Raw genomic sequence first — 27955 nt, 5'->3', positions numbered from 1 at the left:
AACAGTTTCTCACTATTTACCCTGTCCATGCCCCTCAGGATCTTGAATACCTCTATCAAGTCTCCTCTCAGCCTTCTTTTCACCAAGGAAAACAGACCCAACCCCTCCAACTATCCTCGTAGCTACAGTTGTTTATCCCTAAATCATTCCTGCGAATCTCCTCTGTACTCTCTCCAATGCCTTCACATCCTTCCTCAAGTATAGCACCCAGAACTGGACGCAATACTCCAGATGAGGCCTAACTAGGGTCTTATACAAGTTTAACATGACCTCTTTACTCTTGTACTCAATGCCCCTATTAATAAAACCTAGGATACCATATGCTTTATTAACTGCTCTCTCGACATGCCCTGCCATCTTCAAATGACCTATGTACATATAAACCGAGGTCCCTTCATTCCTGCACCTCCTTTAGAGCTTCTCCCTTTATTTTATAGTCTCTCCACATTCTTCCTGCCAAAATGAATCACCTCACTTATCTGCATTGAACTTCATCTGCCATTTGTCTGCCCAATCCACCAATATGTCTATGTTCTTTTGAAGTTCAAAACTATCCTCATCACAGCTGACAATGCTTCCAATCTTCGTATCGTCTGCAAATTTTGAAATCATGCCCTGCACACCAGTCTAGATCATTAATATACATCAAGAAGAGCAAGAGTCCCAACACTGACCCCTGGAGAACTCCGCTACAGACCTTCCTCCAACCTGAAGAACAACCATTTATCACTACATTTTTAGACCTAAAGTGTCCAATTTGCTTTTATTGAAATCCATTTGTCACAATTTTTCCCATTCACTTTACCTATAGCTCTTTGTAATTTTATGTTTCCATCTATACTGCTGCCTATCTTTCTATCATCAGCAAATGTGAAATGTGGCTTTCTATCCCATCATGTCATTAATAAATATGGTGAATCGTTGAATCCCCAGCAGATACTTGCAGAATGCCTCTAGTCACATCCTGCCAATTAGAGTACCTGTCCATTACCCCTGTCTCCTACTGTTCAGCCAATTTCTTAACCAGCTCAATAATTTGCTTTTAATATCATGAACTTTAACTTTAGCTAACAGTCACTTATGAGACTTAATCAAATGCCTTCTTGAAGCCCATTTAAATAAAATTCATAGACATTCCCCTATCCACTGCTTTAGTCAACGCTTCTAAAAAAAGTCAGACTCATCAGTCATTTAGCCTTTACAAGTTCATGTTGGCTCTTCCTTGATCAGCTGAGAGTTTAAGATATTTAGTCACCCTATCCTCAATTAGGCACTCTGGCAATTTCTGACAACAGAGGTCAGGCCAGTTGGTATAATTCCCTGCTTTTCTTCTCTCACCCTTAAATAGCAGAATGACACGCATAATTTTGCAATCTAAAGGAACTTTTCTCAAAATCCAGTGAAGTTCAGGTATCACTTTTTAGTTATCAAGTGACCCACATTGCTCCTCACCACCCATTTTTCTCTTAACAATTGTACAAATGCTGCTTTGGTTTTTATAGCCATTAAGTTTCTTTTCACACTCCCTTTTTTGTAGTTCTATGTTTTGTCAACATCTTTGTATCATTCTCATTTGCAAGGATCTGTTCTATTTTTAGCACTTCTGTATCCTATTCTTCTAGTTTTATGCTGCCCTTACCTCTTAAGTCATCCATAGCTGTTTTCTTTATGACAAGTGGAGCTCTTGCTCCTTAGGCGTATAAACTGGTTTAGTGTTATGCTAAATCCATTAATGAACATCTCGCACTGATCTTCTGTCTTTAAACCATTAACAGGCCTGCTCAGTTTACTGTGGATAGTCTATCTCATTCCACTGAACCATCCTTCCATGAACCTAGAATCTTGATAGCTGTTTCATGTTTCTCCCTTTCAAACAGTACAATGAATTTGATCATATTATGATCGTTATCAGGTAAATGTTCACATACCGTTAGGCTGTTAACTAAATCTGGCTCATTGCTCATTACTAAATTTAATATGGCCTGCCCCTTTTATTACATAATGTTCAACTAGACAACTATCTTTCTCATATTTCCCAACCTATATGAAAGTTAAAATTCCCCATTAAAGCCACTTTGCTTTTGCTACACTATGATCTAATCGCTGCATTTATGCAATCTCCCAATTCACAGCTGCTACTAGAGACCCTATACACAATCCCCCCTACCTGCTTACCAGATTATATCCTCTCATCATTGAAGTGACTTCACCCTTAACCACCAAGGCTACTCCTCCTTTACCATTTTCCTTTTCTTCCCTGTAGGCCTTATATAGCCTGGTATATTTACTTTCCAGTCTTGACTGTCTTGCAAGCATGTCTCAATTATACTACCATGTCAAATGCCTTTCTGCTGGGACCCTAGTCCTAGCCTGGTTCAGGTGGAGTTGATCCCAACAGTACAGTTCCTTCCTTTTCCAATACCAGTGGGTGTTGCATGAAGCCCCTCTTTTTCACACCACAGCTTCAGCCACATGCTCACCTTCCTATTCCTACACCAGTTTGACCATGACTTGGGTAATAATTTAAGGGTTACAAACCCTTGCGCTCCAGTCCTTTAAATTTAGCTCCTGATGCCTGGCACTCTCCGAACAGGACCTCTTGCCTACCTCCTCCAAATGTGATCTATGCTGGGATCAACAACGAATGAACCTTTACTCTGTCAATTTCCATTCAAGATGTCCTTCACCCTAGCACCAGGCAAACAACTGTCAATCCTGCTTACAAAAGCACGCTATCCATTCCCATAATTATTGAATGCTCTACACCTAGCACATTACACTTCCCCTCCTCCACCCACCTTTGGACAGCCTTATGCTCCAAAGTGCCACTGTTTGCATTCTGGCTGACCTTCAGTCTTTATCCTTATCCATAAAGGTACAAGTATATCATACATATTGGATACGATCAGTTTCTGCAGATTCTTGTTCTTCATCTCACCTGGTTTCCCCTTACACTGTATACCATCAGTCATGCCAACCCCATTCTAAGCCTGCATCACTCCAAAAAGTGTAACTGAAGTCTGGAGAAAAAAAAACTGTCCAGTAACTGTTCCCCCTTCCTTTGTGTCAAGAGTGTCACCAACTCACAATCAAGCTCAATTACTCTGAGCTGCAGTGATTTGAGATGCAGACATTGGCTGCAGATATATGTTAGCTCTGAACAGTTTCGCTCCCCACAAACTCTAACATTCTTCAATCCAGAAACACAACCTGCTTCATCATATTTTAATCTAGGTTACTAACTAAATTTATTTCAAAATAACTATTAGCTCATCTGCTCTAAATATACTACATTATACAGGGAAATATTTTTAAAGGATTCTGTTACCTTGGGTTTTACCCAAGTGCAGTATCGCTGGCTCTCCCTGGCTACCCTTATCATGTTGCTCGTCCTTTTGAAATGCCTCTGGCTCCACAGAAAGGTCTAAATCTTCATCTTGTGTCCCAACAGATGGGGCTGGTAAAGGTTCAGGCTCGAGTCGCAGTATCATGTCACCTCTGATCTCTGGGTGGGGTGGGGGGAGCGGAAGTCAACAAAATGATTACAAAGAATATTAGTAGCTCGACAGTAAAATATTACCACTTTCACTTGCAGTCAGATACCAGGCTCAAACATAATGGGCACGATGTCTCTTGCATAAGAAGAAAATACATAAGCTACTAAAACCGAAAGATCCTTTAAGCTAAAAACATGGCCCTGCAGTTGTCACTGAAATTTGACAAGGAAACAACATAATACATTAAATAATGGGCACAGAATCATAGTCTGAATTTTGGCACCATGGTCCCCGAGCTCCCCACCCCCGGCTAAAAATGTCAGGCAGGAACCTACGCATGATCCTGATGGCTGCCTCGCAACAACTTAATGGTTGCAACAGCATTAGTTATTTCATGGTAAGACTTGCGCCCCTTTCTTAAGAGCAAGTCCCACCTTAGAGTTCGAGCTGTAATCCCAGCAGCACCACTCGGAGCAACTGCTGGGACTATGGGCAGCCACCAATGCTGAGGAACCTGGAGTGACAGCAAGTCCAGGGTTGTGGGATCACAGAGAGGGGGGAAGTGAGTGGGTGAGGGGAGGCTGGGTTCAAGAGCCAGGTAGGGGTGCCTCTGGTTCACTGAGGGGGACCCCCAAAGGAGGTCATCCACTACCCCTCACTTGCCTGACACCAGCCTGCGCAGCTAAAGCTACTGAGCTTCCCACATAGCGTGGGTCTCCCCCCGCCATGGGTAAAATACCAGCAGGGGAGGGATGAGGCCCTCAACTGGCCATTAATTTGCTACTTAAGGGCCTCAATAAGCCTAAGGACAGGCAGGCCGTCTGACACCTCCCCATCCCCCAACAAAATTTCAGACCCGGTGGGGGCGAGCAGGTTGATGGCGGAAGGCCACCGACTATGTTTTATGTGGCACCTCCACAACTCCTCCCTTCAAACCTGCCAGCAGGGAAGTGTAGAATACAGGCCAGAGTGTCACAGGAGGCAGCTATTCAGCTCACCAAGTCTTTGTAGATCATTAGTTATACCATCCCCCAACTTTATCCCTGTAGTCCTGCATGTTTATTTCCCTTAAGAGCCCATCCAATTTCATTCAAAATCATAAATTGTCTCCACTTGCATATGAAAAGTTTCTAAGCAAGAAAAGATTTAAGAATTGTAACCTCACCAACAAATGATTCATTTCTCCCTAAATAACCTTGAACACATGTAACATCATTAAAAACTGAACTTATTTCATATCCATTATATTTCATGTGACTGGACAAAATTAAATATAATGTCCCCAGTTTATGTAGTTATGTTTAGCTCTGTTTCAAAAAGGGCTTTGGAAAGCAATAGTAGCTTTTGAAGTCAATACTGAAAGATAGTTCCCGATATTCATATTAGATATCTCAGAAGATTCTATTCCAAGGCACTCTAATATCAGCAGTACCAAAGCTTAATTTGTAGTCAGGAATCATGTTCACAATAATCAATTTAAAAAAAAGAAAATTTCATACTATCATCTTTGACCAGAGCATTTGTAAAACATTATCTCTACAAGGCTGTACAGCTGAATTCAATAACGCAAGGAAAGATATGGATATTTTGATCATAATTGTCCATCAAAACAAATTGAAAGGGGAGAAAAATGCAAAAGCTTTGCGTGGCAACTCTAGACACATCTGAGTCATTATACTAGTAAATAAATCTCTCCAGGAGGTTGTAATAATTTCATAAAAGAATGACTAGCGAAGAGTCACATATTAGATCATCTTCTAGTGCCATTCTCTGAGATACACAATTTCAGTTTTTGGCAGACTTAGGATTGGTAATGGGATATGCACTCATACTTGCCTAACATTTTTGGTGAAAGGTCTAAGCAGTTTAAGGTCAGACCTTAATTGCATGGAATTTGCAAGCTGCACATACTGAACTAGGACTCAACAAAGGCACCTCATTGTTGAAGAAGGTTTGGCAGTAAGTCCAATGACTCTTCCATGGAACTCAACTTGAAGTTGGTAGAGCAGCAAGAGTCACTGACCAGTAAAATGAATCACAAAAAATGAATCAGTTATTCTATTTTGGCACATAGCCCTGCATCTTATTTCACTTAACAGAAAATGTCCCATAGGGAAAGAAAGCTTTCCTTCCCTGGTCTGGCCAATGATTGACTCTGCAGCAGCCTAGTAAGACACCCAATTATCAAGCTTGAATGGCAATAAATACTAGGGTTACTAGTGCTGCCCACATGCAGAGGAAGATTTTTTTTTTAAAAAACAGTTCAGGTGCTTCAGTAATAAATGTTTCAAATTATTCAAATCTTTTAGTGGTACTACACGCTCAAAATTTCTCAAATCACAAGGGTTCAACTCCACTGTAGCATAAGTTCATATAACCAAACTGAATAGCACTCTACAAGTATTAAATCACCACCCTGATGGATAGTTGCTATCTCTCCCTTTCCGGTGAAAGTTTTTACCTGTAAGACTAATAGCTGTCAAACAGATCTTAATACTAAGTCTGTAGCTTTCAATTGCACTGTTCAGATTTTTAAATCTTTGTTTTCCCATTTATAGTGCACTGAAATGTTTGTGCATACATTAAAAAGTGTTTCCAGAACTACATTTCACAACATCTTACCACTCAATTCCCAATAACCCAAGTTTCTGAAAAACGTTTAGCATTATAACAACCTTCAAACCAACTAAAAGCTTGTACTCTTGATCTTACTTTTATCACCAGCATACATATCTTCAAAGGCAAATTCCATCTCTCTCTGTCGATCCTCTTTTACTTCCACACGTCTATATGGTGGCTCAAACAATTGGGGCGGCATTTGAGCCACAGCCTTCCTTCTACGTGTCAGATCAGCTTGCTGCATTTGTTCCAGTTCCTTCACCAGTTTCTCTCTATCCTGGAGGTAGAGGTGAAAAGATATTTTAAAAATGTACATTACACATTTACTCTTTACCAAGGATTATAGCAACAGTAACTTGAGGTACATTAGTATCTTGCTTCAATCCCTACTCTTAACAGTGGTGCTTTAACTGGAATTTCTTTGATTGCAATAAACAGCAGATATAATAATAAAATAGCACTCCACCCAAACTGCTATACCTGTACAGCACGTATTTTGGTTTAATGTGGCCAATTAGGTCACAAATCTAAGAAAAATGAGAAATATATTAAACTCGGTTTTAAAAACTTATTAGAACCACAACATAAATACCGCACGTCCATACCAGTGTGCCATACCACTGTAGCGAATTGTTTTTCTTTAAATTAATACTGTATTGTATTATCCACCTTTTGAATACTTTGAGTTTATGGGTATTACCGTTAGTACCTGTATCAAATGAACCATTTGGAGAGCATGACTGCCTCGCAATCTAGCTTTCTCCAACTGCTCCCGCCTCTCCATCTCAGCTTCCTGCTGCAATTCCTCCAAACGCTTTGCTTCTACTTCAGCAGTCATTCGAGCACTAGCCTATTGAAAGGGACAGCTTTTATAGATAAAAATCAAACACTGTACAGTAAATCTGTGAAGACAATTGCGAAAGACCAAGTTTTAGAGTATCCAGTGGTAAATTATGTCCCCTAATCTATTTAAAGATTTAATTAATATTGTACATGCTATATTAAATAGGTGGCTCAGTAACTTAGAAGCATCACCCATTAAATTCAAAAGAAAATATTAAGAATTCTTTTCACTGCCAAATACTTCTATAAGTTTGAAATGTAACATTGTGACATCTACAGCTTATATATGTTTTAAAAACAAAAAAGTGTTCCCGAAGCCCAATTACTATTTACTTTTATTCTATTAAACCTTTTTGGTGTCCAGCACAAATAGAGCTTGGCCCTTGGCAGATGGTTCAGAAATTGAGAAACCAAGAGGGTTCTGATTAGGTTACTGTAATTGTGCTAAGAATTACACATAGCAACCAATTTAAGATTATCAGCTGAACTCAGTGTAGCTCACTTACATCTGCTAGAAGACACATATATTCACACAGGGCCCTGTCCTTTGCAAACAAAAAGAACATGTCCACGCATTGCACCATTTCAACGAAACAAAAGCTTGGGGGACAGCCATTCCCTGGTTCATTCCCCATGTCAGCGCCTTGATCAGAAACGACCTGCCTAGTTTGAATTTAAACAAAAGCTTGGCAGTTAACTGTTCCCTCGTGTGTTCTCCATAGCAATGCCTCAACCAGAGTCCACTTGCCAACCAATCAGCACCCTCATCTCATGCAGTATAAACTGTTGTTCCCTTTGAGACTTGGTATTCTTGCAACTGTCCTGATAAGTGCAAGATGAAAAGCTTTCACAGCAACTCTCTTATCAGCAATGCTCAAGTTCTGTACTACCAAGTAATTATTAGTTAGTGTGTTCCCACCTAATGCAACTTCTAAAAAGTTATTTCACTTTATTTCCCAAAAATCTAATCCTCAGTTTATAATATGTACTACAATGTCACAAAGTCAAATGGATTTCAAAAAGGTTCAAGAGAAACTTCCAGCTTTGCACTTGCTTTTTTTCCCATATCAGCATCAAACCACAGGTTCTCCCAAAACCATAGTTACAAGAAACACATGGGCGAATTAGTAACCATTGTAGGAGTCACAGTGCAAGCATTAACGGGGTATCAGGAATGCTACATGGGCCTAGGTTACACAGGGGAGAACACAGAACTGGCAAAGACACAATGAGCACATAAACCTTTCACCCTTGCCCTACCAACATAAGAAAAAGTGAACCAAACAAACAGGACCATAGTTTCCAACAGGGAGATGCCCAGTTTAGATAGCAGCTATTCAAGGCAAAGGGGAAGCTAGAAATGCATGGATGGTAACTGTCAAACAAATGAACCTTCAAACAACTGTCTGACCATGTCATGTGGCTTCAAGGATGCAACAGTCAAAGTGACTGCATAATTGGGTCTTGTGCCATGTAAAAGTAGTGCAAAGGAAAGAACACCCCAATTGGATCCCGGACAATAGAAAAGGAATACATACAACAGGTTAACTGTTAGTGGTTCTTTATTTAGAGTGGTTGAATGGCAGTATCCTATACTGTGTTAGACATGTTAGTTTACGTTAGTGACTGTAAGACTAGTAAGCCTGGGATGGGAAGGAGGGGGCACATGGAAGAGGTAGCTCTCGTAAATGAAAAAAGCCCAAATATAAACAAAAGTAGGAAAGGATGTCATACAACAGACTAAACTAAGGGAGGACATAAATACCCAGGGAATATACAGAGTTATAGAACAAGAGGGAAAAGGATGGTTAAAATAAAGTGCAAGAAGAATTGCTTTTAAAACTACAAGTTAAATTGTTTGTGGAGTAATGTACAATGCCCATAATGAAAAAGAGAAACTGGAGGCGATAACATTTGGCAAAAAGCTAGATAGCATAGGGGTTACTGAGGCATGGCTGTAGAAAAATCAGACTGGAAATTAAACATTGTAGGATATAACATAATTAGAAATAACAAAGGGGGAAAAAGGAGAAAAAAGAGAGGTAGATTATCTGTACTTATAATGGAATTCAAAATAGGATAATACATGGAGAAAAGTCATTTCGAGAGGTTGAGAATGAAACTTGGGAAAATAAAATGAACAACAATACTGGCAAACAATGATGTAGAACAGCAATAGGAAATATTTAAAATGGTGTTCAGCAGAGTTCAGGGAAATACACTGTGCTTAAAAACACACTAAACATTATGAGACATCATTAATGAATAAAAGCACAAGGGAAAAACTGAAGGCAAGGTAAGAGGCATAGACTAAGTGCAAGGACAGCATGACAAGGGAGAATACAAACAGATTAGGAAAGAAAAGGGAATAAAACAGGTCAGAACAGATTGTATCCATGCATGTTAAAAGAAATGAGACAGCAGAGTCTCTATTATAGCAATCTAATATTTTACTAGAAAAAAAATGTACATTGCCAAGAACTGGAACCTATCTAACACTATAATTATATTTAAGAAAGCAGAAACAGAACATGTCAGGAAAATTTAATATCAGTGGTGAGAAAATATTGGAATTTTGGCTAAAGAAGAAAATAGAAAGACATTGAGAAACTAGAAATATGGTTAAAAAGTTAGCATGGATTTCAAAAGGGAGCATCTTGCTTGACTAAAATTGCTGAATTCTTTGAAACGGTAATAAGAGAGCAGAAAAGGATAATATAGTAGATGTAATACATCTAGATTTCCAAAAGACCTTGGTTAAGGTGCCCCATAACAGACTAATGAATTAAGAGCATGTGGAGTCAGGGGGCAAGTAACAGAATGGCTAGCTAGTTGACTGCAAGACAGGATGCAGAGAATAAGAGGTAAAGGGTAGCTATTCAGAGTGGCAAATGGTGGAAGTGGTATTACAGAAGGGAGAGTACAGAGACTACTGTGGTTCACAATTTATAATAACAATTTGAAATTTTTAAATCAAAGATATAAATTTCTAAATTTGCAGCTACACCAAATTTTTGGGGGGGGGGGGGGTGGCGAGGGATGATTGGACGATGGCAAATTGCCAAATGACATTAATATGCTTGCAGAATGGGCATATAATTGGCCAAAAAGTTCCACACAAATACCTGAGAGATATGACATTTATGTTAGAAAAATAAGAGGTCACATATTACTTGGAAAATACAAATCTAATTGGGGTGGAGGAACAAAGCAATCTAGACATACGAATACACAAATCACTTTAAAGTTGTGGCACAGGTCATAAAGCCGTAAGAAAAGCAAACAAAGCACTTGGGTTTACAATTCTATCCTTCTAGAAACCAAGTGGAGAAGTTGTCCCAAACATATCAAAACTTGGTTAGAGTATAACTTGGCGTACAGTGTGCAGTTCTGCTCAACACATAATAAAAGGAATATAGCCGTATTGGAAATGTGTAAAAAATTTAAAAGGATAATATCAGGAATGTGAAGTTATACCCATCAGAAAAGGATGAACATGCTAGGTTATTTTCTCTTGCAAAGAAAATATTCAGGGGTGACCTAACAGATTTTTTAAATTATGAAAGGTTTTGACAGCATAGACAGAGGGAGTGTTTTCACTTGTGGGGAAGAGCAAATCTAGAAGTCATTAATGTAAGTCAGTTACTAAGGAGTTAAATAGGAAATTCAGAACAAACTTCACCTAGAAAAAAAGTGTGGTGATGATGTGTAACTTGCTACCACAGGGGGTGGTTCAGACGATTATATTGATGCATTTATAGGCTAGATGAGTATTTCAAGGTGAAGGGAATAGAGGGTTATGATGGGAGTTAAATGAGGAAGAATGGGAGGAGGAGGCTCAAATATAGCATAAGCATCAGAGTGGACTGGTTGGGCTGAGTGGTTGATTTATGTGCTATATATTCTATGTAACCAAACTATTAACTGTATTCAAATCATTCAGGTACCTGTTTTGTGTTAATTTCTTTGTCCACATAAGGCTCAGGCAGATGGTAGTGTGTCACAGAGAAGCTGTCACTATCATACATCTTCACTGCTGGATATTTTCGAACTTCAAGGTCCTACAATTTTAAAGAAGTTATAAAATTGTTCCCAGACAGTAATGATACATAATTGTAATTGGATTTTTTTTTAAAAAAACACATGCATTAGATTATTGACATTTACTTCACTTTTAAAAAGTGTGGAGCAAACTCATTTTAACTTTTACAATATCAGGTGCATATAGTTCCAAACAATCTTTTGACTAGCAGCAAATTCAGGGCAATTCTCATAATCCCATGCCAACTACCTTCAGGTTTTCAGCTCAAGCAGGCAAAAATTTGGGAGGAAAGACATAGTAGTAGTGAAACTAACATCAGGGGTACTTTAAAAAGACATTGCAATCTTAACCCTAAAATTTAAACACCCTACCTGCACTCATTTGGCCACCCCTTCTATCCCAATTCTCTTTTTCCTAGTTTCCATTTTTATTCTCCAGTATGCCCCCTCGCTTTATCCAAATTTAAATTTTTAAACTTGACTTGTAAAAATCTGTTATTGTTATGCAGAAATCATATCCCTAGGGTGATGGTAGTGTTTGTTGCAGCTTCAGAGCTTGTTTACCAATAAATGCCCAAGAGTACCAAGGATAAGAGGCCCTCTAATAAAATACCATAGTAAATATTTCAGATGATATTTGGAAAAATTCATAAACTGCTGTTTCCTATTTGAAGAAATTAGATTGCCCATGCCCCAACAAACAAGGCAAAAAAATTAAAATAGTTACCCTAACACTTGAAGCAACAAAGCATTTAACCAATTGAGAGGAATTCTGTTCATTTTTCAATAGGGAGGCAGGGGGGCAAAACTGCATTCATATCATGCGGAGGATAAAAGAAAAAAAGGGTCAGAGAAAAATTATTTAAACCTTATTACACCATAAGTTGACCTGAGCATCTCCAAAGCTATTGGTTGTTTACTTTTGTCAACTTCAGAACAAGGAAAGCAGACTAAAAAAAAATGCTTGCATTTTTAATTCCGTTCTATTTATAAACCAACAAATATTATTTACACCATGGGGCAAGGTCTTCCGGTCGGCGAGAGGGGGTGGAGCCTGCTCGCCAACGCGTAAAATGACACAGTATGACAATCGGGTGGAACTCCAATCGGGTGGAACTCCCGGCATCACCCCACGTCATTTCCATTTTCAGGTTGGCGGATGTGCAGCCGAGTCAGCTGTGTGCCAGCCGATCTGTCAACGGCTTATTGAGGTCATTGAAAAACTAATTAAGGTCGTTAATGGAGCCCTGGCGGGCTTCTGAAAAAGCATGAAACCTCATCCACTGGCAGGATGAGGTTTCATGAGGGTACTTAAATTTTTAAGAAAGGTTTCAATAAAATTTATGGACATGTCCCAACTCATGTGAGTGTCACATGAGGGGACATGGCAGGGAAAATTTTTAAACATGTTTATTGAAAGTTTTAAATCGAAGCTGATCTCCCCGAAGCAGCACTTAGCTTCAGGGAGATCTGTGTGCTCTTTCGCCGATTGGAGGTGCGCCTGCCCGTGCCCGCACTTCCCTCCCAATGGGGGGGAAAGTTTTTCCCATGAGATTTTGTCATTTTTGTTTACAGGTATAATAGCATTCTACTGCAAATCTACTGGTGACTAGGCTTGTCATTTTCTGGACTTTCAATTGAAAAAAGTTATCTTTATTATAAGAGGGTTGCATTATAAGTTTTAATTTTCTAACTTTGATTGATAATTGGATGCAAATAATTCTGATTGCAAGGGGCTAGGGAAGGATATCAAATTGGAATGCAAATCCAAATTAAACAAGAAACTAGACATTGAACTTCATAACAGCACTTACAGCAAAGGGGTTTGGTGGAGGCGGTGGAAGATGTGCAATCCTTGTAGCTCTTTTTTTCTCAATGAGTAGCGCTTTTTTGCGAGTTTTAATATACCTGCATGATGTGGAAAAATATTAAATCTTTAAAAATGCAAACGCACTAGTAAAAAGCACCTTTGAAAATACAGCAAAATAATTTGTCAAGTTTAAATTCCCTGTTAAAGCACAGTTTTAACTAATTTTTTTTTAATACATGTTGCTGATTTTAATTTATTTTTCATCACATACTACAGTATGTTGTTTTCTCTTCTAACTTAGATGTACTGCAACATCACAAAATTACCACAAAGTGCATCAAAAGCACTGGACCACATGCTGTACCTTGGGATAGAAGACAAATATGATCCCAGGTGACAAGCTTCATTATCCTGTAGGCATGAGCTAGGCATAGGCCAAGAATTTATCAATCAGGAGAAAGGAAAAGTTGTTTCTAGTTAACTGTTTTAATGTAACAATGCAAGATTTGCATACCAAGATTTGGCATATGACTAGAAATGACCAAGAAAAATATATTGCATAGAAAAACATTTAATCTTATTTTTAAAAATGCACAGTTCAAAATTCACAAGTTTAATTGGTTATTTAGAACCATAGAAAAGTTACAGCACAGAAGGAGGCCATTTGGCCCATCTTGTCCGTGCCAGCCCAAGGACACCCAGGTGCCCTCTCTAATCCCACCTTCCTGCACCTGGCCCATAGCCCTGCAGATTACAGCACTTAAGGTGCAGATCCAGGTACTTTTTAAAAGAGTTGAAAGTTCCTGCCTCTACCACCAATTTGGGCAGCGAATTCCAGACACCCACTACCCTCTGCGTAAAACAGTTCTTCCTCATGTCCCCCCTACACCTTCTGCCACTTATCTTGAATCTATGTCCCCTGGTTCTAGAATTCTCCATCAAGGGAAACAATTTTATCCTGTCCATTCTATCTATTCCCCTCATAATTTTGTACACCTCAATCAAGTCACCTCTCAGCCTTCTTTGTTCCAGGGAAAAATAACCCCAAGCTATCCAATCTCTCCTCGTAGCTACACTTTTCTAACCCTGGCAACATTGTAAACCTCCTCTGCACTCTCCAGAGCTATTACGTCCTTCCTGTAATGTGGTGACCAGAACTGCACACAATACTCCAGTTGTGGCCTCACCAATATTTTATACAAATCCAACATTATATCCTTACTTTTATATTCTATACCTCTGCCAATGAAGGAGAGCATTCCATAAGCCATCTTTACAACATTGTCTACTTGAACTGCTGCCTTCAGGGATCTGTGTACTTGTATGCCAAGATCTCTCACTTCATCTGCCCCTCTTAGTATATTCCCATTTATTTTGTAATCCATGTAACTGTTTGACCTCCCTAAATGTATGACCTCACACTTCTCTATGTTAAAATCCATCTGCCACTTTACCACCCACTCCACCAACCCATCTATATCGTTTTGGAGATTATGGCTATCCTCTACGTTATCCACTACTCAGTCAATCTTTGTGCCATCTGCAAATTTCCCAATCGTGCCCCCCACGTTCACATCCAAATTGTTAATATATAACACAAACAGCAAGGGTCCCAACACCGAGCCCTGTGGAATACCACTTGAGACAACTTTCCATTTGCAAGGGCATCCATCGACCATTACCCTTTGTTTCCTGTTACAAAGCCAACCTTTTATCCAGTTTGCCACATTACCCTGAACCCCATGAGCTTTTACTTTCCTGACCAATCTGCCATGTGAGACCTTGTCAAATGCCTTGCTAAAATCCATGTATACAACATCCACTGCACTACCTTCATCAACCCTTCTTGTCACTTTGTCAAAGAATTCAATTTGTGAGGCAAGACCTTCCTTTGACAAATCCATGCTGACCATCCCTGACTAGTCCATGCCTTTCCACATAACAGTTAATCCTACCTCTCAGGATTGATTCTACTAATTTGCTCACCAAATTACATGTTAGAGGAGCAAAACAAAAACTGAAGAGACTACAGAAAAATGTTGGACAAATAAAAAAGGATAAGCTTTAATATGCAGTAACAACATATCAAACAAATACAAGAACAATGGCAAACCTATTTTGGACTTCGAGGTCTTTATCCCTTTGCTGCTTCAACTCCCTTAGCGCTTCTCTGTGCCTTTTCTCAGCTTTCTCTGTGTTGATAGATGCCTGTTGTGATTGAGCTTTCAAATCTGGTTCCTGTGAACGAGACACACACACACACACACACACACACACACACACACACACACACACACACACACACACACACACACACACACACACACACACACACACACACACAGTCAATGCTGTTGACTGATATTGAGAAAGAAACCAATTTTATGCAAAAGAATCACATATTTTACTAGCTTTGTTGTTCAAATTCAGCAGTTAAAAAAAGACCTGCAAATGTAGCTGACAGGCAATGTCTGTGGAAAGTCAACAAAACCATAAGGCTTTAACTACTGACAACTAAAATAGCCATGAATAATTCTAATCTGGAGGGCTGTGCTCAACCAACTGAAATAAGTATGTTTTGCAGCAAAGCATCTTCTGTAATCTTGGTACTTTGATGTGAATCTCTCATATGTAGCTTTTAGTAAACAACCAGTTTTTGATTATGTCCAAGAACTCACTCATGGCATACAGACAACATAGTATTAATAAAAATACTTCCCAGCCATCTAATTGCAATGAAGAGTAGCTAGCAACTCTTAGTCACTTGGGGGAGGCTGAAAAGTTACGGAAATGCACAAAGATGTTTGGTCCCACAAGCAGGGTGGGTTACTGAGAAAGGGACATTGGTGATCATCAAAATCACCCGAGGAGAGAACGGCTATATGGAGAGTGGGAAGAAGTGAAGCACAGCACAGAAACAAGGCAGCATAAGAGGTTCCATAATCCCGGGACTAGACAGGCACTTCTATAGGCGTAGTTCAGTGCCAACTATGTGTAGTTTCCCAAATAGAAGGATGATGGACCTAATGAAGCAGTCGCAAAAGATTTGGGGATAACAACTGGAATCACAATACATGTTAGGGCCAAAGGCATAAGTAGTAATAGAAGAGATGTCCTACAGAGGATGTTTCCAAAAGCAAGGGATGGATTAAAGAGTGAGGCCATCTATTAAGGAAGATTGAACAGGCCAGAGTTCTTTTCTCTAGGAATAAAAAAGACTGAAGGATAATCAGATAGATGTCTTTATGCCTCCCTTTTCATAATTCTAGAGAATCTTTTCCACTTGTGGGGAGAGCCAAAACTAGGGGCCATAAATATTAGATCGATAGTCGCCAATAAATCCAGTAGGGAATTCAGGAGAAACTTCTTTACCCAGAGCTGTTAGAATGTAAAACTTGCTATCACAAGCAGATGAGGTGACTGGCATAGTTGAATTTAAGAGGAAGTTGCATGAACATGAGGGAGGAAGGATATGTTGACGGGGTGAGAGGAGGTTCATGGAACTTTTAGGCCAAATGACCCATTTCGGGTGCTGTAAATTTTATGCTATGTCATGTCAGAATTACATCTATACTCAACAAGACAGAAATAGCAAGATTGTGCAGATGGTTAACAAATGGCTAGAGTGATGGCATAGGAAACTGTTTAGATTCCTTAGACATTGGGGCCAGTCTGAGGACCAGACAAGCGTTGTCAGAATGGACTGGAACCAATGTTCATGCCAATACCAATCCTTGCTATGGGACAGGACTTAAAACCAGTAGACATGACATGTAGAACATGCAGAACAATGACACAGATCAAGAGATCTAGAATTGGAGAGAGAACAAATTAGGATAGTAAAGAATTTGTCAAAGAAAGAGGTTTTCCAGTTTTAAAAAAATGAGCAATACTGCAGACAGATTTGATTTGTATTATGGATAAATGCACAAAGTATTCTGAAGAAAATTGATGAACTCCAAGCACAAATCACCGTGCAGTGATGTCATATATTAGCACTAATAAAAACATGTTTTATGTTAAGGCAAGACTGGGATATGAACACTGTTGGTTACAAAACATTCAGGAGGCCAGTGTATGAGACAAAAAGAGGTTGTAGCATTAACCAAAAATTCTAGTATTACTCTGCAATGCAAAGGTGATATAGAAGGATATTTTAAAAAATTGTCACTCTAAGAGTTCATTATAAACAACTGAACAGTGGGGTGGAGGCAGATATAGAGGTAAATACACAGATGCTTCAAATGTCTCTAAATCTGCCTTCCAGACTATGTGGTAAAGAAGGAAGCCCTGATTTTAAGGCTAGAGAAACAACCAGGAAACAGTGATCATTACAATAAAAATTTAACAAAAAGCCAAAAAGGACTGGGAATAACAATTAATATACCCAAAAGGGAAAGATTTTTTTGATAGATAAAAAGGAAACCAGCCCAAAAATTAGCAGTCATAACAGTGGATAAAAACAGAAAACTAAAATATGATTAAAATATGGATGAGAAAGAATACTACAAGTACTTTAATGAGTAGGAAATTAATATTAAAATCATACTAGAGACAAGAAACCTAGGGAAAATAAAACAATAGAAAATATTACTGGGGGTGTGGGGGGGCAAGGTTTTTAAAAAGCCTTCAAGTGAAGTTAAAAAAGAGAAAACGTAAAGGATCTATAGGCATGTAAAAGATTTTAAAAGAAGAGCAAGAGCAAATTAAATAAAAAAAGGAAATCTTTTGATGGAGAACCAAGTAATGGCAGGAGCAACAAATTGTGAAAACAAGGATACCAAATGTGTGATAGTGGGAAATATACAAGGTGAGGTGGTGGAGCAATTCGATAGGTTGGCTGTAGTAGTGAAGAAGTTGGTGAAACTCAAAGTGGAAATAGCACCAGGCCCTGGTGGCTTACATTCTAGAATGACAATTAAGGAAGGATAAAGAGAAAATAGTGGAGGCTTAGACAACAATCATTGGCAACCCTGTGTCTTCCAAAGTTGTTCAATGTGACTTCGGTTCAAGAAAAGAGAAAGGGATAAAACAAATACCTCTGGACCAGTCAACCTAACTTTAGCAGTTGGTAGGCCTGTTAAATATGGAATGAAATTAATAGTCATTTAGAAAGGGAAGTTAATTAAGGGCTGCCAGCAAGAATTTGTAAAATGAAAACGGTTGAATGTAGCAGCATGGATAGGAAAAAATGGCTTTTAAAAAAGTAATATTCAATGAGTATGCAATAAATGTGCAGTTAAGGCAGGCCAGGTCATAGACAAAGTCTTTGTGGTGGGATTAGGACAAGGTAAAATCATTTTGGAGCCAACAAACAAGCAACCAGGTTCAGGTATGTTTTGGAGAGTGGGTGGATCCTGGAACAAAATGTACACATGGAAATGCTGGGTGAAGATCGAATTACAATCACCTGCAATGTGCTGTCAAATAGCAAATACTATGAATTTAAGTAACAAATTACAGGGCAGTGTTGGCAAAATCCTGGGAGCTCATCACCTGACCAGATATGAGTCAGTGAATGATGGCTTGCATAGTGAAACAAAAGTGGTTAGAATAAATACTTTGAAGCTATGTTACAGTTCAGGTTTCTCCCCATGCCCACATCCCCACCCCCAATTTTCTCATATTCACAGCTAGACTAAAGTTTCCATAAGCAAATCTTATGAGCCAAAAACCTGTAAGTTCTCTGCTGTATAAGGATTAATGTGCTCTGGTTTAACAATTCATTTCGAATTGCAGTAAATTGCTTTTTGGACGACATGCACTCACAGTAGTCAGAAAGCGGAAAAAATTAACATGTCATCTGACCAATGTGTTCAGACTACTTGGGTCACATTTATTTACAGATGGAAGGCGATATCATTTACTCACATTTTCTTTAGCTTGTCTATGCCCCTCACCCACTTCCTTTAAACTACAGATATACAGCTTTTCTAGACTCTTCGCTTTCTCCACTTGTGCCATCTGCCATTCAGCCTTCAACTCATTTGCCAGTTGTTCAAGTTGTTGATTACGACGATGCTTTACTTCCTCTCGGATCTGCACAGCAATAGAACGCTCCTGTTCTCTGACCTGAACATAACCAGTGGAGTTAAGAGAAATGGTCTCAGCCTTGGCTACCATACATCCTTTTTGTGCAGTTTTTAATATCTATAGTTAAGATTTCACATTATTCCAATTTGCAGAAAATTATGAAACAGTGGTATACAGTAAGCCTCCATTTAATGTTGCCCGTCTAATGTTGTCTCACATTAATGGTCAGTTAAAGGGCCCCGTTTTGTCGTTTAACATTTCCTGCCAGACTGACATAGGACTGTGTGACCTGATCGATGCCATTTTGGAGCAGCCTCTCCCTGATTCACTCTCGCACTGCTGACCCTCCGGGCTCACAGCCTCATCCACTCCCGATGATCCTTGCTCTCACCACTTCCCTTTCCTGAACCTTTTCTGTGAGCACAGGCTCTGGAGATGAGTGGCAAGAGGCAGGAGGAGCAGCTTTGACTTGCAGGAGGCAAGTTCTCTTCAAGTGGGTTTGTGATCAGTTTCACCCCTTTTTGATCAGAAATCTCCCTCTCCAACCCGTCTGGCTTTTAAAACGTCTGGGAGCAGCTTCCACATCCATAGCACTGATGGTGGCAGAGTAAGGGAGGCTGCTGCCCCACTGCTTTTAACATGGTGGAGAGGAGTCATGTCCTGAACATATTCAATCCATTGAGTAAACTGACTCATTATCATGGATCTGTTACAGATAGAGTACCTCAAATCCGGCATCCTCGGGAACGAGTTTGTGCCGGATTTCGGAACTTGCCAGTTTTCTGAAAAACAGTTGGAGTCCCTTAATCCGTTGCCTCCTGCAAGTTGAAGCTGGTCCTTCTGTCTCTTGTCACTCATTTCTAGAGCCTGCAACAAGGGTTCAGGAGAGGGAAAAAGGCAAGCAGGAGAGTAAGGGAGCAGGAGATTCAGTGAGAGGAAAGATTGGCAAGAGGGTGGGTTAGGCAGCAGGAGAGGCTGCGAGCCTGGAGGGTAAGCAGTGAGAGGATGATCTCCGGAGCTGGAGAGGTCGCAAGTTTGAGAATTGGCGAGACAGTGAGTCAGGGAGTGACAGAAGCTGCAAACCAGAGGATCGGCGAGAGAAAGGATCCGCAACGACCAGGAGGGTCAGAGACCAGGATGTGTGGTGAGCAGGATGTACTGCAAGTAGAAAGTTACCATATTTCTTTTATATTTAAGTTTATTTTTAAAAGTTGTTTCATTTATCAATATAAATTTAACAACATAAAATATTAAAACTTAAAGGGTACAAAGCTTTAATTTTTTTTTCTGATGAGGAAGGTCCTACAGATCTAGCTGCAGCTTTTACATTGCTTTTAATGGGAAAATGTGATTTGCTTGAAGTCGTTTCACTTAAAGTCGTGGGATGGAGCTACAAGTTTAAGTGAGGGCTTACTGAGGTCCTTATAAGCTCTAATGTACTGGATACGTGGGGAGAAAAAAAAACTTACAATTACATATCACCTTTCACTTCTTGAGGATTTCCCAAAGCTCCTCACAACTGATTAACTATCTTTGAAGTGTAGTTACAACTGTCGCAACCTTTTACCCTAAATTCCACAATTATCAATCTTATGTTACCAGGCACGAACCTTATGCTGAGCAACTTTGTACAAGAAACCAAATTAAATGTAGCTCCCAGTGAACAAAGAGCAGGATGGTCACCAGTCATACATTTTGAATATGGGCATTAAAGTCATTTATGACTGCCAATTTAAAAAACTTGGGTGTTTGTTTTTATTTTATCAAAAACAGGGAGAAAAACTGAGAAAACTTAAGAGCTCAAAACAACAGAAAACATTTTTATTTTAGACACTACTAAAATGCACTATAAAAAGGGGTCTAAGTGTGCTACAATGCAAGTTTCTGCAAAAGCCTGTCAAAGCCACTATAAAACAGACTCCTAAAATGTATATTTAAAAGTAGCATATCACCAGTAAAGTAGGATAAAACATACATCTTAATACAGATTTTGTTTCATTGGATTGAGACACCATGCTGTAGAATTCCACACATTCGCCTTTTGAGTTAAAATAAAAGAATGACTTCTAACAAATAAGAAGTGCTTTGCTGACCATACCTGTTTTATTCTTAACCTTCGCCTCCTCTCGTGCTCTTCTTTTATCAAAAGTGCTTCTTCATTTGGACTAAGACGAAGGCCACTCAACTTGACCACTTTTCTTTTCATCCTTCCTGTGTCTGTAGGAAAAACAATTTAGAAACAAGATTCCTTAAAAATCAATAATTGCAGGTTTATATTCACCATCTTCCAATTGGAGATTACTGCTTTAATACTTCAATATGAAACAGTGAATCAGCTGCTTTAAACTTAAATGACATCAAGTCACAACCTAGGGCAACCAACCCCCACTTCCAGGAACCAAGGATTCACTTCCCTTCCAATGCACCTATCCCGGTGCAAAGCTCCCAAGTTCTCATCATTCAGGACTTGAAATCATCTAAAATGGCCACATCCCACCCTGCAATCTACACATGATCAGAAAACCTGGTCAAACTGGTCTCATTTGACTTCATGAACCCATGGTTTACACAATCTTAAAAATGGATGGGATGAGAAGAAAACTAGATGCCGACCACCAACTATTCACTGTGCTAAACAAATACCAATACATACATATCTTGAACTGACACCAGGAGTATACGTCTTTCACAATGATTCTACTTTGCCTAAGTAAACATTATCCCAGCACATGACCTATGACTAACGCTGGATTCCTTCCTTTTATTTCCCATTTCCTATCAGGTTTTTATTTTTAATGTAGGCAGACCTATTTGAGTTCCCTCCTCCCATCCTCACCCCCAAGTCCATCTGCATGTGTATATTCGCTGCCACTCCAGATCCAAGCCCATCACTCTATTTACAATTTTGCTCTTTCTTAACTTTTCTCTTGACTCACTACTCTACTTCCAGGTGTTCTACCCACCCAATTCCTTACCTCAATCTTCATGCTCTCTTGTTGCCATCTCAGGCTGGACTCCCTCTTAGATAAGCATACAGCTTCCCTCTGTACCTCTCTAGGCATCCTCCAAAGGGCTTGAGGCATTCGGCGCTGGCTCATTAAGAGCAGCAACCCCAATTGCCCCATCCCACTCTCATCAGCCTTCCCACCCAGTTCATCCAAAAGGTGGGTGACCAAATCTCCTTCTTGACCAACTCTTTCCCGTAACTGCTGATCCTGTGGACTCTGCCAGTGGATTAGCTCTCACCAACCCTCTACACATATCCCTCTAGAATGTCCCTTCACATGTGAACAAGGCCTTGCCATCAACGAACTTACTGTGGGTGATTACATTGACATTATGGCCTTAATAGAAACCTGGTGAAGGGGTAATGACCCCTTTCCCCTTAATGAAGTCTCCTTACCTGCCTACATCTTCCACCACTTTCCCAGTCATAACCACCACAATGGCAGTGTGACACTTATCACTGGATCTTGGTCTGACCCCACTCTTCCTGCACTTTGCCCCCTTTGAGCATCTCAACGTTCCATCCCTCCCAGCTCTCATTCAAAACTATTAAGAGTGTCAGGGGGTCACAGTACTTCCGGTCTCAGGATGCTCACTCACTCACCCACTGTGCGAGTTTGTGTTGATGTGAGGGTGAGTCTGTCACACACCCCTTTTACCCAGGCCCAGCATGTCTCCCCACATCCACCACCACCTACAAGACCCCCATGAGCCTATCAGCCTATCAGTAGCAAATGTGGGTGAGCAACAGCCTGTGATTGGAGGAGCAGCTCCTTGCTGAATCTTCCACTCCACTTACCCGTCTTACTGGCATTTTGAACAGTGGTTCCAAGGGCCACATGGAGGGGCTTCAAAGGTCGCATTCGACCCACGGGCTAGACAAACCTTTTCTATACCATCCTCCCAGGTACAATATAAATTTTCACACTGCTTTTCTCTCATTCTCCGCAACAAACAATTTTGCATCCTGTGATTTCAACCTCTATCCCAACTCATCACACTCGCCCTTCTCTGGATTTCATTACCCACCCATCCTCCCTCCATGTAAACTCCCAAACCCATATTCACAGCCACCCTCTTGATCTCGTCATCTCATGTTGCCGTTAGCATCAAATCATAGATAAGGCCATCTCTCTGATTACTTCCATGTATCACTCTGCCCTCATATCTCCCTTCCACACTCCAACATGGCCCTTTTATTTTTTGCAGGGGTGGGTACAGAAAGAATAGCCCCCAATTCATTTACAACTGCGTTTCCGAGATTCTAACTACCTATTCTTTGTGCCACTGTTTATCACATTTCAGCTGCTGCTGATTTGCTCAACTACACCCTAATCTCCACTTTTGATATCTTAATTCCTATAAAACCATGACACTCTCTCACCCTGACTGTTCTTCTGGTACAACCCTCATCTTCACTCCCTTAAGTTCAAGGGATGCAGACCTGAAAGGTTATGGCAGACAACTGGTTTAACACAACTGGTTTAACCATCCATCAACCAGCAATATCTGGCTGGATCATATAAAGCATTATCAGGTCCTGTTCTCTTCTGCTAAAATCGCTCATTATTCTAGGATCATGTTGGAATGAAAAGATAGCCCCCAGTTTCTTTTCTCTACTGCAAACCATCTTCATCAACCCTTCTCCCTGTCTCCTGCACCCTCACCAACAATAAGTGCAAGGAGCTCATGACTTCTTCATCATTTAAGATCGAGACTAATTAGCAGTCTTTTTATTCCACTGGCCCAATGGATTAAACTTTTGCTAAGGTTCCCTCCAGCCCTAGCCCTGAGCTTGCATCTTTCTCTAGTTTCTTTCGGATCTCATCCTGCCCAGGACAGCCATCTCTTGCTCCCTCAGCCCTATTCACAATAAAGTGCTGGCCACCCAGCTTTGCCTCCCGGTTCCCATTTAGCAATTATTGTTAGCAGTTCTCTCCCTTCAGGTGTTTAGAACTGCTATCATCATCCATTTCCTGAAAAAAGATTTTTGACCTCACATTCCTTGCAAACTACTGCCCCATCTCCAACCTCCTTTTCCTCTCCAAAAGTTTTTGAACGTGTTGGCGCTTCTCAAATCCATGCCCATCATTACCAAAATCCTTCCAATCAGATTTTTGCCCAGTCACAAAGTCAAAATAAAAAATGCCATCCTATGAAACTGTGAGAAAACTAATCTTTCCCCCTTTGTTCTTCTCAACTTATCTGCAGCCTTTGACACCATTAACCACACTAGCTTTCGCCAACACCTTTCCACCGTCATCCAGTTGGGTGGGACTGTGCGCTGACCTGATTTCATTCTTATCTACCTAATCAAAGGCAGAGAATCGTTTGCAATGGCTTCTTTACCTGATCCTGCAACTCTGATGTCCCAAGGATCAATCCTTGGCCCCACCTATTTCTCACCTACATGCTATGATTCAGTGATACCATCCAGAAGCACAGCATTAGTTTTCACATATACACTGATGACACCCAGCTCTGCCTTGCCACCACCTCTTTTGATTTCTCCACTGTTGCTAAATTACCACATTCCTAATCCAATATCTACACTGGATAAGCAGAAATTTCATTCAATTAAACATTAGCTTCATCTGCCCAATATTTTTGGTGCCCGCTTCAAACTCCTTTCCCAGCTACCAACTCCATCCTTCTCCCTGTCTGAGATTAAGCCTGTCTGTTTGCAACCTTGGTGTCACATTTGACCCCAAGTTGAGCTTCCAACCACATATTAGCACTAGCCTCACTATTTCCACCTCTATAACATCACCAGACTTCCCCCGCTGTCTCAACTCATCTGTTGCTGAAAGCCTCATTCATGCATTTGTTACCTCTAGACTCAACTATCATAAGTCTTTTGGCAGGTTTCTGTAAACTTGAAGTACCAAAACTTTGCTGCTGGTGTGTTAACATGCACCAAGTCTTGTTCACCTATCACCTTTACGTTCTCTGACCTATATTAGCTCCTGGTCAAGCAATGTCTTTGAGTTTAAAATTCTCATTCTTGTTTTCAAATCCCTTTATAGCCTCACGCCTCCATCTCTGTAATCTCCTCCAGCCCCACAACTCTCAAAGCTATCCGCACTCATCTAATTCTGGTCTATTTCCATTTTAATAACAACCATTGGTGGCGGTGCCTTCAATTGACTCAGCACCAATTTCCTCCCTTCACCTCCACACCTTGCTTTCCTCCTGAAAACATGTGTTTTGGCCAAACATTTTGGTCATCTGATCCAAATCCTTTTGGGATTTGGTGTTATTTTGTTTTATAACGCTCCTGTGAAGCATCTTAGGATGTTTGTTATGTTAAAGGTGCCATACGAATATAAGTTGTTGTGGTGGTTAGTTGCTCTGCCTAGTACTAAGAAGATGGAAAAATAAAATGATTATAAAAGATGTGAAGAAAGCCAACCAAATAATATGAGACTCAACTTGTAGCAGATAAGTACAGAACTCAGGATAGAAGATTAAATTGTGATGAATACAATCCATGTTGGACAAAAGAATATAAAAGACCTTGAGCTCTCCAAAAGCATGACTTACAATTATTAGACAAACTTGAATATAATTACTATTGTAACATGTTCTCTTAGATCATCTGGGATAGTACTACGAGCCCTCAGGAACATTACTAAGTCCCAGTAGGTTGTTCCATTATCTTGCGATGGTTCCAGTGTTCTTTTCGCCATCTCTCCTTTCCTTCCAAGTACTAGAGATTAATGCTGCTTTTATTTTTGTCTTTCAAATCAGATACAGCAGTTCAGCACCCATGAAACCTGCATTTATGCCATCATATCTGGTTACCATTCAACTGAAAACAGACTCAAACACAGGTATTTGATCATAAAGTCTTGCGGAAACTAGAATCAATTAACAGACCCCAGAAATCCACTTGAAAGATCAATATAAAAGGTCCTTTACTAGTCCTAGAAACAATTCATCCTTGCTTTATCTAGAGATTATACATTCATACAACAAAAACCTTGGGCCAACATGCAAGTTCTGTCGATTACTTCCAGCTTCAGTTCAACCTATCTTCTAAGTTAAGAACATGCTGGAAGTTGCACAGGTGAAAGGGTTCAGTCTGTTTTTCCTCATATCTTCAGTGATGTCTGAGATACAAGTGTGATTGCAGCACATACAGTTGACCTTGTTTTAGTCACAATTGAATTTTTTAAAAAACACACTTCTCACCTTCCTAGTCCATTTTGTTTTTATATAACACGGGCAAGTTGAACACTGCAAATCAGTATTCTTGGCCAGCTGCATTAAGACCCTCACTTTGCAGGCTGCCCATAGTGAGCCTACAGTGTCTGACACTATCTATCATGTCATTCCAGCTGATGTGAAGAACCGCCATGTAGATTAGCCGTTGCAACCTCCAGAGACTGCTGACTTTTAAAAATTAAATTAGAACTTATAGTTAATAGCTGAAAGGCTGACAAGACAAGATTTCACATTTTAAAGACTTAAACTATAATTAATAAACAAACAAAGCACTATTAACTAAACACTAGTTTTGTAGGGAGTTTGTACAGAACCACAATCCCCCTTATACTTCAAACAACCAAAATAAAACTTCACAGGAATATTTTACACTGTCCTTTAAGAAAACATTCAATTTTCACAGACTCAGTCCAGTGAGTCTTAGCTCCCAAGGGTTTACTTCCATTCTTTTCCTCTCTCAGCCTGGTAGTTCTTAAACCCCAGGACTGTCCTTCACAATGAGGGCTTTTTCCTGTTGATTCCTCCTTTTAGCTAAAGCTAGGCAAATCTTCCAATCTTGTTTAAATTCTCATGAAATTGGTCTTTTCAATCAAAACACGAGTTCCCACCTGCATTGTGCTGTGAACCTTAAGAGACTTTCAGCTTCTAGCTGCTCTCTCTCTCTCTGATCCTGAGCCCTGTGTCTGGGAGTTTCAGGGATATTTTCCTTCCCCTCCCAAAGCCCATTTCCATGGCCACATGAATCACATGGGCCTTGCATCCAGGTAGAGATGCTGATTAGCTATTCATAGAGCCCAACTCTCGTCTTGGAAATAATTGTACGATTTAAAGCACAACTGCTTACAACCCAATATTCTCAATAACTTCCTGGGACTTGAGGATGAGCAATAAATGCTGACCTAGCCAGCAACACACACATTCCCTGAAAGAATTTTTAAAAAAAATCTTTGGAGTCTAACCACTAAGCAAAAATGCTGCTACTATTGTCTCCAAGAGTGAACACAGTGTACCTTCTTCCCAACAAAACAATTTAGGCCTCTCTTAATCTTTAACAGCCATGCAGCAGACCTGTTGTCAGACAGACTTTAGAACAAGTCACATGACCCCCTTTCTTACCCTCAATTTAAGACAATCCCAAAACATAAAACCTTATAAACCTCATATTTATAACAGTGGACTACAGTAATTTTAACAGAAAAAAGTATAACACTACAATTTAATCTCAACTTTGACTACACAAGTTTCATTCGTGTATAAGAACATAAGAAATAGGAGCAGTAGGCCCTTTAGCCTCTCCAAGTCTGTTTAAGATCATGACCTCAACTCCACTTTCCTACCTGTCCCCCATTAACCTTGATTCCCCTGTAGTTCAAAAATCTGTTTAACTTAGCCTCGAATATATTCAATGACCCAGCCTCCACTGAGGTAGAAAGTTCCAAAGATTCACTAACCTCAGAGGAAATTCCTCCTCATCTCGGTCTTAAATGGGAGACCAGTTATTCTGAAATTATGCCCCTCATTCTAGATTCCCCCATTGAGGGGAAACATGCTCTCAGTATCTATGTTATCAAGTCTCTCATATGTTTCAATAAGATCACCTCTCATTCTTCTAAAATCCAATGAGCATAGGCCCAACCTGCTCAACTTTTCCTCCTAAAGCAACTCCTTCATCCCAGAAATAAAGCTATTGAACCTTCAAATAAACTGCCTCCAATGCAGTATATCTCTCCTGAAACAAAGACACCAAAACTGTACACAGTACCCTAGATGTGGTCTCACCACACCTTGTACAGTTATAAGACTTCCCTACTTTATACTCAATCAGGGTTAATATTCCATTTGCCTTCCTAATTACTTGCTGTAACTACATGCTAACTTT

The 27955-nt window shown here is 39.9% G+C and overlaps 1 protein-coding gene across 3 annotated transcripts in view; it reads right to left on the bottom strand.

The window, feature by feature from the left end:
* The window catches only part of cep295 (centrosomal protein 295), a 115326-nt gene that overhangs the window by 82472 nt on the left and 4899 nt on the right, over positions 1-27955 (bottom strand). For 2 of the 3 annotated variants that reach the window (XM_078545766.1, XM_078545768.1), the window contains 8 exons: positions 20942-21060; positions 18682-18882; positions 14924-15048; positions 12815-12908; positions 10907-11020; positions 6826-6966; positions 6210-6393; positions 3329-3505 (listed from right to left, as the gene is read on the bottom strand). In XM_078545766.1, coding sequence (XP_078401892.1) covers positions 3329-3505; positions 6210-6393; positions 6826-6966; positions 10907-11020; positions 12815-12908; positions 14924-15048; positions 18682-18882; positions 20942-21049 — 1144 coding nt within the window. In that variant the 5' untranslated portion in view covers positions 21050-21060. Of the gene's footprint in view, positions 1-3328; positions 3506-6209; positions 6394-6825; positions 6967-10906; positions 11021-12814; positions 12909-14923; positions 15049-18681; positions 18883-19567; positions 19626-20941; positions 21064-27955 lie in introns of those variants that run through there. The other variant, XM_078545767.1, reaches the window with a different exon arrangement.

This window comes from Cetorhinus maximus, chromosome 7 (assembly GCF_964194155.1).
Source record: "Cetorhinus maximus chromosome 7, sCetMax3.hap1.1, whole genome shotgun sequence".
NCBI classification, from domain to species: Eukaryota; Metazoa; Chordata; class Chondrichthyes; order Lamniformes; family Cetorhinidae; genus Cetorhinus; species Cetorhinus maximus.
This window is presented reverse-complemented; position numbering and strand designations above follow the sequence as displayed.